The sequence below is a fragment of the Typopeltis vanoorti genome, chromosome 8, assembly GCF_054136105.1.
Source record: "Typopeltis vanoorti isolate ZY-2024b chromosome 8, IOZ_Tvanoo_1.0, whole genome shotgun sequence".
NCBI classification, from domain to species: domain Eukaryota; kingdom Metazoa; phylum Arthropoda; class Arachnida; order Uropygi; family Thelyphonidae; genus Typopeltis; species Typopeltis vanoorti.
Window position 1 is genome coordinate 109,722,685 of NC_143556.1, and position 13,496 is coordinate 109,736,180.

Here is a 13,496-nt window from a genome sequence, read left to right on the forward strand (position 1 = left end):
TTCGAAACCTGTTCTAGGAGATGAAAAAATTAGCTGTGTACAAGATCAGCTGTATGTAAAGTGTTTTTTTATAAGCTGGTGGTTGGGCTCCTCTAGAAGAGGTAAACTTATCACCATCATCATCGAATTCCTGAAATGTACCCTCAAGGGGGTGTACAGGATATTATGATAGCACTATGAAGAAATTAGATCATTACTAACTTCCTATCAACAATTTTCCTCCAAATCAATCTGTTACCTGCCAAGACTCCAACATTATCAGATCTTATATTTCTGTCTTCTAAGGCACTTTTACTATATCAATCCACCTATATCTTGGTTTTCCTCTGGGTCTTTTTCCTGCCAATCTTTCAGAGAACACTTGTTTTGCTAATCTTTCCTTTCCCATTCTGTATAAGTGACCATGTCACTGAGATTAGTTCTGCTAACACATTCCTGGATGGAAAGAATCCAGTTATTTCCTAATATCCTCGTTTTTAATATGATATTGCCATTGATGTTATCTGTTCACGCCTCTAATCTTTCTCAGGATTCTCATATCTACGGTCTGTCTTTGGGCAAGTGTTTTATTTCTAACTCGGCTGTCAGATTCATAAGTTAAATCTGGTTTGAACATTCTTGTACACAGCTAATTTAGAGTTTTGACTAATTTCTCTCTTATTTCATATAAATTTATTTACTTGACTTCCTACTCACTAGCTTTGTTGATTTTGTCTGTCTATTTCCATATTTAATTTACCGTCTTCACTAAAAATTGTGCCTAAGTAGCTGAAATATTTTACTTGTTTGTTCTATAGTTCTCCATTCCCAATACAGTTGATATTTTCAATGCTTCTGCCTCTTTTCATTGTCTTTGTCTTGTTATTGCTGACCTTCATACCATATCTATTACAACAGCTACTCAATTTAGTCAGAGAATCTTTCAGACTTGTAGCGTATTTATTTAGAAGTATAACATCATCTGCATAAAGTAAAAAGCTGAGATTAACATCTCTAATTTTGATATCAGGTTTAATACCACTTTCCTTCATACTGTAATCCATATAGATAATGAATAACAGAGGGGATAATGTACATCCTTCTCTGACACCAGATTTAACATCAATTCATCTTCCTATACTTCCTTCAATTATAACTGCTCACTTCCAACTCAAATAAAGACTAAGTATTGCTTGATATAATGCCCCATTGACACCATAGAACTGTAGCGTTTCGAATAGCTTCTCTCTTGGCACCTTGTCATATGCCTTTTCCAGATCGACAAAACTTAAATACAGATCTTTATTATATTCCCACAATTTCTCATCTATTTGTATTAAAGTGAAAATCAGGTAGAATTAGTTCTCCCGGAAACAAAGTTTTTATTCGGGAAGAACAGAAAAACTACTAGTTAGAAAGCACAATTTAAGGAGAAAATACATTTCAATCAATAGCAAAATAACAGTTTTATAAGACACTCTCGTAAATGACTGTATCATGGCCGTTATGTTATCAAAAATCTAATTAACTAATTGAATAATTATGAATTATTTATTACCTAAATATTGCTTTAGATGTAGAGGATGAAGAGCTTCTGTGCGACATCTTCTGTCATATAACAGATAATTATTCGCCAGTCCCTTTGAACTTTAGAGTCTCAAACCCTTCCAGTTGACAACACCCTGTAGATATTGTTTTAAGTCGGCACATCGTTAATGATTATAAAACTTATAAACTTTATTGAAATTTCCAGTCTAAAGTAGGCTGTAATTAAAATTTTAATTTTAAATAGTTTTAAATTTAAAAGAAAATATAAGCTATTTTATAAGATTCTAAAACAGATTAGAGTGAAATACTGCAGCTTTCCTTGGAAATTACGTGATTATTATGTAGTGACATCATAAACTTGTTTTTTTTTTGTTTTTTTTGTACATGATGTGATATTACTACACAGAATTGGACTCAGCATTCACATAATCCTTTTTTTCCCTTCACACATTTTCTTCTTTTGATATCGAAGTTGAATGATTGATGTTTAAACCAATAAACATGAATATTTAACAATTACACAATTCTCGTCTTGTATTCATCCAATAATTCATTTCCATGCTGATTACGAAATTTTTCAAGTTATTTTAAACTCTTGAATAACTTCCCCATGTAACGCGCTCAGCCTCTGTTTTCACTTTCATTCGATATGATTTCCTGATTATCAGCAAACAAGATATTATATTTCCATCTGTGGAAAAAAAATGTATTTTCTATCATACTTCATTCAGATGGTAGATGATGTTCGTCATTCGGTCTGACATCTAACCGTCAGTCCACTCCTGAACCTCAAAGATAAGAAGGGTAGTAAACGAATCCCTTTTGAAATTTGAAACAAATGGCTTAGAATTAAACATTGCTATTGCATTTAAGTTCTGTCTCTCATACAAATGTCGTGCCTAGATCAAATTGCTTTTAATGCATACTCACTTGCTGCATTCAATCGAAACTTATGTTGCTGACCATAACGCAGTCTTTTGATTGCTAATGACAAATTCATATTCAGCTGATGATTGAAAAAGCATTCCATTACACACAGTTCACTTATAATAATTTCGTATACATTGTTCAACTGCAATGAATAGTATGTGTACATAAAGTGGAAATGTTTTTATAAGTATAGTGACTTGATAATTCCAAATAAAATTAAAACGTTTCTCGACAAATTAGGCGAGAACTAGTACTGATCTAGAGAACGGACATGAAAATCATTCAAAGCTGCTTGCTGGAGACCTGCTCCAGTAAGTGAACTGATAATTTGTCATATATCACATAAAGACATTCACAGTGACTAGGTCACACTAATATTCGGACGCACTACAAATAGCTACAAAGCTGAGACCTTATTCATTCAACAAACAGTTTATTATTATTTTTACAAAATCACCTATCTTGTTTATCCATACATCAGAGGGTGGTTCCGATTTACTACTTTTGTAGTCCGATATACTACATTGGCTCTCCTTCGCCTTGACAGCACATTAGAACGCCTACACGTTTCTAATGCGCTGTCAATTTATAACATTTCATTAGTGTGACTGTCATAAGAAAACTATTTAAATATCGCGACATAATTTTTATCAGTTTTAAACAGACGTACTAAATAGAAACATCTAAACAAAAATTTTGATGTTTCCATTTAGTGTGATACATAACAAAATATTTTGTGAAAATCTCCGGTTAGATTACAGAAAATTAAATTCAATTATTAAAGGATTATTTCAAATATAGCTTGTTAGTGATAACTGAATATCACACATGACAAGCTCCCTGGTAAGTAAGTAATATTTCTAATATTACTTACTTACCAGGGAGCTTGTCATTAATTCTCCAATCAATTCTTCATTTATTTCTTTTCTCTTTCAGTAACATTTCTATTATCAAGTGATTTCTCTCTGGTCGTAATATCATGCGATCGGTTACTAGGCATTATTTATCCCTTCTCTCCAAGAATGACCAAAGAGATTGGAATAGTTGTCATAATAGTCATATGGGTTGCAGCTATTGGATGTTCCATTCCTCTTGGTCTATCTCGTCATCTGATACAACGCCAATGGGCTGATTACCTAGAGGTAAACTTCGAAAGCAAATAGCGCATAACTAATTAATAATTAATAATATAATTAAGTCAGTTTTCTGAAAGCATCTCGATAACTTGTTTATTTTAGATGCAATTGAGATTTCTGTTTTTCAGAACCAAAACGGCATAGAGTTTCACACTTTGTTCAGTATTAGTTCAATCTTATTATAAATAATTAAGAGTTATAAATAATAATCTTGTGGCAGTAATCAGACATGATTATTATTATAAATGAACATACAGAAAAATCCGAAGCAATATTTTTATAAATTACAAATACCGCGAAACTTGCACAATTAAAATTAATGTGTATACAATGTAATATAATGTATGTTTCTTGTATAATTTTTGTAATTGTTAATAGTATCAATCTCTCTCTCTCTCTCTCTCTCTCTCGATGAGTCTTTGACTCCAGGAGAGTTGATGTAATAATAATAATAATGTTATAAATCAGGTACTTAAATGGTCACAGGTACATAAATAGGTTGAATTTGTATCTAATCTGGAAATAAATTTTCCAGCTTAAACGGAAATTCAAATGCACATACCGGCCACTTAATTAAAAACCTTTACTTGGTTACGTGCATCACCACCTGTTCTAGGCAACTATTTAAGAATGCTGCTGATATCAGTAATCGTCAAAAGTGTTGTTCGTAATGGGAAAAACAAAGAATCTTTCGGAGTTGGATACAGGACTTATTGTGGGTGCCGATCCAGCTGGAGCCACGATTTTGAAAGCAGTACTGATTGGTTTCTTTGAAAAGGTGAGATATCCTGGGTGTTTAATTAGTGGAAAAATAATCCACATTGCTTGTCTAAGAGGTGACAAGTGTGGTTCTAAGACAGTCTTTCAGGAAAGAAATTGCCGTCGTTTGAGAAAGCTTGTATGGACAAACAGAACTTGCTGTGAGCAACAACTGACCGAAGTATTTAATGAAGGCTGTTCCCGACTCATATGCGCAGGGAACTGAAGAGGATCGGTATTGGCATTTGCATGCGTATACGTAAAATAAAAGTTTCTAATTCAGCGGCCGGTATGTGTACATCGCACAAATTTTAGTAAAGACCTCATAAACTAGTGTATTCAAGAGGATGGTAAAGAGTGGAATATTCTCACAGCTTTAACGTTTAAAAATTAAATAATTAAAATACATTTATTACATTTTGTTTCTTGAGAAATGAAAAATTCATTCTAATAGGATCTAAACTGTTGTAATACAGTATTACAATAGCTTCTGGGCTTCTTTATTGATAATTATTATTATTACCAATCAAGAAACTGATCTCAAATAAAACTTCTTTGTGTGTGTGTGGAGGGGGTGTAATACTATGTTAAAATTTTCAGTTGTTTCATGCTATTCCTAAATTTTTATTTTTTTAATACATTTGTACTCCATTTAGGTTATTTGATATGTTTTTATGATATAGGTTGAAGTAGTTGCCTTTCCTTTCAGATATTTTGCAGTGAAGATACAGGGAAAACGAAGTACTACTGGCCTATCATTCTAATTCCTTTGTGTTACCTCCCAATAGTGTCCATGACAGTTGCCTATTCTGTAATTATATGCAAACTAGATCAATATGAACACATACTCTTTTTAAGGGAACATCCTCTTAAAATACGATATCGAAGAAAGGTAATTTTGTCGAAAATATCTTCTTCTTAATAATATGCATTGCTTCAGTTAATATGTGCAAATAAAAAAGAATAGTTTCTTATTCTTTTTTTGATTTTGATTTCTACATTACAACGAAGTTAAAAGGGACTTCGTTCCCATTACTAATGCCTCTTCTTTTTTACGTGAACGCATTAAGACCGTAAATTTATTGTACATTCAGCACAGGATTGAGCTAAGAGCAAGATAATTCAAGAATTGCCTTCTATACAGACCAAAGATAGACTTTTCCGGTGGTCAGTAAGCAGTATGATGGTCTCACTACAGTAAAGAAAAGTCATCTATTAGCTAAAGACATTTAAACATAGGCCACACTCGGATAGGATTCTACATTTTATCGGTAACACGCAAAAACACTATTTCATAAAACTTTATTAACCCGACACACAGTGAGATCTGAAGTGAAACATAAACGGATATAATGTCTGAATGTTATGACAAAAGGTATCTTCAAAGATATTCTGGAAATTATGTGAACTGACTTTAAGATTCAGGTCTGCTATCCTTTTTTAACTAGTATTCTCAAAGCCACACAACAATACTAATCCTTAAATTAAGGGGATAGAAATCCCTAATTATTTTACAGCCAGCGTGTGAAACTTTAAGATCGAAAACTACGATCTAAGAGTTAATTTAATTTAATTAACTTCGCCAGAAAAAATAGCTGTTTGTCTTTTCATCTTAGTTATAATACTAATCCTTATTGATAGTAATATAGCTGTGATATATAGAAAACGTTATAATTGTAAGTAAAATGCTCCTCTGATCTAGACTCGGGAAACAATGAAATGAAAGTACGAATGAGTACTTGCATGTAAGTTAGATTCCCCTACGAGCAGAATACGTACCCATCTTACTGTACACAACCTGGGGGGAGGGGGGAAGTCAAAGAACACTTCAATCGGCAAGGTGCATGTGCCATATGACGTGTTTGTAAACGGTATAAATTGTAGGAATATGATGCTCTCAAGTCAGTACGAGAAGAGAACTGACAGAATTTGAAAGAGTCGTTGTGATAGGATGCCATGTTGGAGGCCTATCTGTTCGGCAAATTGTTCACAAATTGAGCCATCCCAGGTCAGCAATCAGTGATAGTATACTATGATGGAAGCGCAGGAGTCAACTGTAGGTGCTGCAGTGAACGACTCTCCACACTCGCCGAGCTGTCTTTAGGGTGTTACTAAGGATAATATGTAAAAACCGCCATTCGTTGGCCAAAACGTTCAATGAGGAGTCGATGACCAGAACGTTCAAACGTCCTGACATTGACTAGAACACGAATCTGCACACAAACATTCAGATCAGAGACTCACAACATGGATTTCCATGCTAGGACTTGAATATTCAAACACCACATTACCCGAACCAACGCAACTTCGTCTTGAATGGTGCTAAAAGCATGTAAAGTGTGACTTGGAAGCTTCGAAAGTTGTGTTATGGAGAGAATTACGCTACATCTCTACCGAGCAGAAGAACGGGTGTGAGTGTGGCGGAAGCTCGGTGAACGTCTCTTACCAGAGTGCATAACCCCAACTATGAAATTCGGAGATGGCGATGTGAAGGTACGGTTTTGATTGGTTTGGCCCCGGACCACTGTTTGGGGGGTGGGGGGCATGAACATTGAACTCCGAGAGATATCTGAAAAATCTGACAAATGCAATGCTTTCAACGGAAATAACCATTGTTTCATTCAGCAAGACAATGCACCCTGTCATAAGGCTGCACTTTAACTGCGTGGTTTGTGGACATGAACATCACCACACTTGACTGGCCTCCACAAGGCCCTGATCTCAATCCTACTAAATATATAGTGGATTAAATAGAGCGTCGGATGAGGTCAAGTGACGTCCTCTTTACAACAGTCCAGGAACTCATTACGTTCATTCAGGAAGAATGGTCCAAATTTCCCATTGGTCGCTATCGTACGCTTGTGTATACTCCGTAGGATTGCTGCATTTATCGCAGCGAAAGGTGGTCCTACATCTTATTAAGGTGGATTCCATGGCTGTTTGTTCCTCACACTAATGTGTCCGTTGGCTTCTTTCCAAGCGGTGTATGCTCTCTACTCGCCAGCCTTACCGAGACGGCCAAGTAGAAAAATACGGAATTCCATTCTGTGGTTTTCATTGAACGGCTGCTGCGGAAAAGACAACCATGGTTGGTTGGAGATTAAATCATTGGAAAGTTATGATATAGATTAGCGAATTACCATGTACGTTCTTCTGCAAATAGGAGTGTATTTGCATATGAAGTCTTCGTTGAGAATGTTATTAATCCATTGATATTAATCCTAGCTATTAAGTACAGTGGCAGTAGAGCTGTGCTATGAGATTACTTCTCCTGGTTTGTAATAGGATCCGTTGTCGTCCTGTCCAAAAAAAAAAAAAAATCTAAAGCTGTGTTGATAGTATGGATAATTTCAGTCTGTTATGTGTCTATTTTATCTAAGCTTCATAGTTTGAATATTAACATGATAATATTCATTATCATGTATCATATCTTATTACAAGAGACAGTGACGATATGGTTCGAAAGAATGGAAGTGGAAAGTTAGACTGGGCTGTATAGTCCCAGTTTGAACCTTATACAGCTCCACTTAGAAAATTATAACGTCGGCTTAGGGCAAGACTTGGGTGTAAAGTAGATTGCCTCCTAATGGTGCATCCTGATAGTCTATAACGATGATGGTGCCTTTAACAGACCCATATAAAACTAATATGGATAAAAATCAGTAAACATTAAAGGATCAACTTCATAATTGGGATAAGTTGCAAAATTAACTTATTACAGCAAACTGTTGCTTTATCAATACAGTACAATGATATGATTTCTATGATCAAAACGTTTTTCAAATTTCCCATTGATCAGGTTTCTTTTTTCATATAATCTTTTTTCGTATTATAACAGTTATTAATTCATTAAATGAGAGCGACAAAGAGTTGTTTTTCACATCCTCGAGGCAAAGATATTCAACGTATATCAAATAAGGATCACTTAAAGAAAATGACTACTTGCCTTTGCTTTGAACTTTTTTTGTTGTTGTTTGCTGTTGCTTTTAGATTTTCTTTAAAAGTTTGCATTTCATCTAAATAGATACAGTTATTCTTAAGGATTTTTATATTTTTAGGTAATACAGATGCTATTTATTTATCTACTGAATTTCATATTCTGTTGGTCTTTACTTCAAGGACTTATCCTTTTTCGCCACTTCAAAAACAGCAATGATGAGGTAAGATTCGACTTTAATTATTTGTGTAGAAAAATTCCAAAAATATCCGACCGTCCACAGTTTCAATGGCAGTAAATAGCAGAATGAAGTAATTTAAAAAAAATCGAAAACGTCTGAAAATTATGTTGCAAACAACATTATGACCATATGTCTTTCCTGTTCTAATTATCAATGCAATAATTATTCAAAATGCTAATTTAAGAAAAACGACGTCATTTTTGTTGTTTAAAAATAAATTCATATCTGAGGCCTTACCAATTCGAAAATAATTTCATTGTTATTAAATAGTAAATAATCAATACCATTTTTTAAATACCAGCATACGTTACACACGATTAAGTTATATGAAAGTAATAGAAAGATATTTTGACAGAAAAGTAAACGAACGGACAGTTTAATCAAAAACAAAAACACAGTCAGTAAAATTTATTACGAATAAAAAGAGATTTTGACACGTGCTTCAAAACAATCAACACATATGAATCATAAGTGTCGATTGTGTATTCATGATATTCATGACTGGTACACTACGGGACCGGATCTCCTTCCAACTGAATTACTAAGAGATTCTTTTTTTTTCTATTCTGTTTATATTCATACACCTGTAAAGAGTTACACATTGACATGAAGCTATTTGATCCGTATGTTTGAAACCTGATATTTCTTTTCAAAATTATTATGGAAATTATTATTTTGGAATCGAGATTATTCAAAGATTTGCTTTTCATATCATCTGGTTTCCAAGAAGATATGACTATATTGATTCTTGTAAATTTCCATGTTATCTGTATAAATAATCTACGGTCCAGCAGATTGAGATTGCTTTTGATTTGCACCTCATAGTAATGCTTCACGTAGTTAATTTGATGACATCACAATATCAAGCTTCGGGTGAGGATTGCTGGATTAACAAAAGCTCGTGAATCAACAGCGTGATCCTTACTTTCAAGGACTGATGAGTATAACCTGTATCATGTGCTTGAGTTACATGACTCGACTTATATAACTTATGAGGTTTCTTTTCCAGTAGAAAAAAGTCTTTCTTCTACTGCAAATTAAAAAAATTCTTAATTTCATATGAAAAATACATAATTATCATAATATATCCTCAGTCAAGATCTCTCTCTCTCTCTCTCTCTTTCTCTCTCTATTATAGTATTCACACTATTAATTGTTTGTGTATTATTAAAATAACAAATCAAAAGACAAATATTATATAAAAGTTACTTTTTTTTGAAATCCTGAGTAGAGTGATGATTTACATTTTTAACTATAAAATAAACACTGCCACCGAGGACATATTCTATTATTTATTGACAAAATAATTGACAATAATTATTTTGTCAATGAACAGACCTTGTACTTTGTACATCAAAGAAATATCAGGTTTTTGTAAGTTATTTTTTTCTTTACTCGTATCTTTTCAAACTTTAAATTAATCTACAGCCGTTTTCATTCACAAATGCGTAACGTGAATGAAAACCGTTTATTCAAAATGGATTAAAGCTGTTTTGTTGCTGTTCTCCCATTCTTCTAACTTATTGTAACGATAAGTCAGAAAATGAAATATAAGTCCCAAGCCGTCATTATTTAAGATTTTATTTGTCGATTGATATAGTGTCAATGTAGTGAAATAATCTTTATTCTATCAATTTCACACTTGAGAGATCCCAATACGTAAAAGACAAACATTACCGTGTGAGAGATTAATTAAATACTTCCGATTAATTGAATAAATAATTTCATAATAATAATAATAATAATAATAATAATAATAATAATAATAATTAATAAATAAATAATAATAATAATTTTTATTGTATGTTCTTTCAGCTTCCCAAATGGTATCGTGATGCTTTCTTCCCTGCACACCTTCTGACCATTGCTAATGGAGCCATAAATCCGATCATTTATGGAGTTAACACAGAATCGTTCCGAAAAGCTTTTAGAATTTTGTTCCCCAAGTGCTTTAAGAAAAACCGTGTATCTCCAACACCAAGACAAATGGTTCGTTACCATCCTCAAGCAAGACCAAATCCCAATTTCAATCACGGTCAAGCAAGAAATGAGAAAAATCGACGAGCAACTCCACCAACAGAAGAGATCATTTTACGTCCAAGTACTTTAAAAAGATAGAAACAGAGTGGACGCTTCATCTTCATTTTTTAAAGTCCTTCTTTTAAGAAAAGACCATTGAAACTAACAATTGCTTCCTATATATTACTTAGTGTGTGTGAAGGAGACACACACACACACACACACACACACACACACACACACACACACACACACACACACACACACACACACACACACACACACACAACATTTTTTAAAATTCTGATGAAGAAGTCGAAAAAATATTGCTATTTTACATCGATTTATTATATAGTTAATTTTGTATTTAATGTAAATATTTCTACAGTACGCTGAAGTAAATATACAATTTTAATAAACTCTATCAGTCTATTATTAAAACTAATTGTACTGTAGAAATTACAGTTTAAACTCGAAATAGCATTATTTTTTTGGGTGTAAAGCATTTATTTTTGATCAAGGGAGCACTGCAATATGAACTTTGTTGTCGTTGTTGTAATTATTATTTGTAAAGTGTTATTATGTTTCACTGAGGAATCCCAACAAAGGTTCTGCGAAGAGCGCGAGAACTTCTAAAAGAGCGTTTGTTTATTGATATAAAACTTATACTTGTTATATTATTTGTTACATATCTGTGAAAGGCAACCGATGCTAATATCCAGTTCCCACTGCTGTTCATTTTTTTACCAACAAAATTACATTAATTAAACCCATCAACTTTTTGTAGTTAATACTAAATCGATAGCATCTAGGGTATAAAATATAGTTTGCAGGATTTTATGGGAAGAATTTATTCAAATATAATTGGCATAATCATTCTTCTTTCTCATAAAAAGTGAATATATTACATTCACAGCTATACGCATGCCTTTGGGTTGGAAACAAATAAGTTCGAATGCTTTTTGGGACGCAAAGAACTTTTATCAGGGCTCTTCAACTGAAGTGAGTTAGCCGGTCTCATACGGAGGAGCGAGTTCTCTCCTACCGGAAACTTGGGTTTTTCACTCGGTAAAACACGCAGCCTGGTCACACACGCAATTGCCAGATATAGCAGAAAATGCAGATGAGAATAAGTTTCGAAGAGGCCAAGTTAACTGGCCGTGAGAGGCATTGAGCTTAATACGTAAAGGAAAATGAAATTGGATAAAATTCATAGCTGTAACCTTTGTTCGGAGATATTGTTACCTTTATAAAAACCGAACGTGTGTTCATTTGTAATTTATTCCCGTGCACTACAGATAACATCAAAAGTACAGCACAGTTCTTCCACAACTGCGTACCTGTTACCTGGTTTTGGGTAGACATCATTTTTAAATAAATAAATAACTCAATTTATTTACATGAGAAACACTCCACTTCTTCAATAAGCTGGCTAATCTACTCTTTCTTCAACTCTAAAGCCCTTATAAAGTCTTTACTCGTTCAGGAGAGGAGAAAGGGGATTGGAATTAACTTCTTTCCAAACAAACGGCATAGTTGTAGTGTTGAGTGGATATGGTACGGTAAAGTAATTTTCATTAAATTATTATTATTATATATTGGGAGTGGATTAGTGGAACACTAATCCACTCTCGCTGTCTCCTCTGGTTAATCCTCTAAATACGACACCGCAACCATCAACACACAATGCCATCTACCGTCTACCACCAACAATAACAGTGTTTTTGTGTCTATAAATTTTGTGCACTCAAGGATTATTTGTCTGTATCGGGATCAAAACATCAAGTTTCTGAGAGAAAAACCCTGCTACTTCCGTATGAGATCGACTTAATTCACCTTCAATTAAAAAAGCCATTAATAAGAATTCCTCACTTCGCGACGATTTATATATATATATATATATATATATATATATATATATAAATTTTATATTTTATATATATATAAATATATATATATATATATATATTTTTTTTTTTTTTTTTTTTTTTTATAAACGACTTATTTGTTTTTGTTTTTACAATGAAAATGATAAGGTTTACTATCACACAGAGTATCTGCACACACACAATGAAAAACATATTATCTTTTCTGTACAGTACGAAAATTCGATATACAAAATGCAGAGTACATTTTATAAATATGAATATACATTTTTTTAAACTAGCTAAATATGGATTGGCACCAATGTGCACACAATTCACGATACAATGCAGTAATGCAGCATACACACACAATTCGATTATAATAATAATAATAATAATATATATATATATATATATATATATATATATATATATATATATATATATATATATATATATATATATATATATATATATATATTATTAATAATATATATTATATATATATATATTATTCGAATTTTATTGCCTTGAAATAATCAAGGCAATAAAATTCGAAGACAGCTACAAATATTTGGGAATTTTAGAAGCATCACAAATTCTGCACAATAAGATCAAAGAAAGAACTAGAGCAGAATACATAAGACGATTAAGAAAATTTCCAGCATTAACGTGGACTTAAGTCAACGCTTAATGCTGGAAATTTGATAAAAGCAATTAATACCTGGGCCATACCTGTTCTGAGATATTTAGCAGGCATTGTTGAATGGACCCAGCTAGAGTTGAAAGATTTAGATCGAAAAACTCGAAAATTAATGACGATGCACCATGCCCTCAATCCTCGCAGTGACATTGATAGGCTATATCTATCACGCAAAAAAGGAGGTAGAGGATTATTACAAGTGAAGCAAGTTATTGAAGAAGAAAAACGAAATTTAAATGATTATCTGCAGCAAACAACGGAAAAATTTCTAATTGAGGTAAGGAAAGAGGGTTTATTTAAACCCATGGATATAAAACTGGAATACAAAGCCAACCAAGTAAAAGTGAGAACCGAAAGATGGAAAAATAAGGCATTGCAT

The 13,496-nt window shown here is 33.0% G+C and overlaps 1 protein-coding gene across 3 annotated transcripts in view; it reads left to right on the forward strand.

Moving 5' to 3' along the window:
* Nucleotides 1-11,131, forward strand: part of LOC150104278 (neuropeptide FF receptor 2-like) — a 54,422-nt gene extending 43,291 nt beyond the window's left edge. For all 3 annotated transcript variants that reach the window (XM_090396945.1, XM_090396946.1, XM_090396947.1), the window contains exons 2-5: nt 3,394-3,599; nt 5,062-5,244; nt 8,411-8,512; nt 10,346-11,131. In XM_090396945.1, the coding sequence (XP_090253071.1) occupies nt 3,394-3,599; nt 5,062-5,244; nt 8,411-8,512; nt 10,346-10,648 (794 nt within the window). In that variant the 3' untranslated portion in view covers nt 10,649-11,131. The remainder of the gene's footprint in view (nt 1-3,393; nt 3,600-5,061; nt 5,245-8,410; nt 8,513-10,345) is intronic.
* Nucleotides 11,132-13,496: the final 2,365 nt, after the last annotated feature.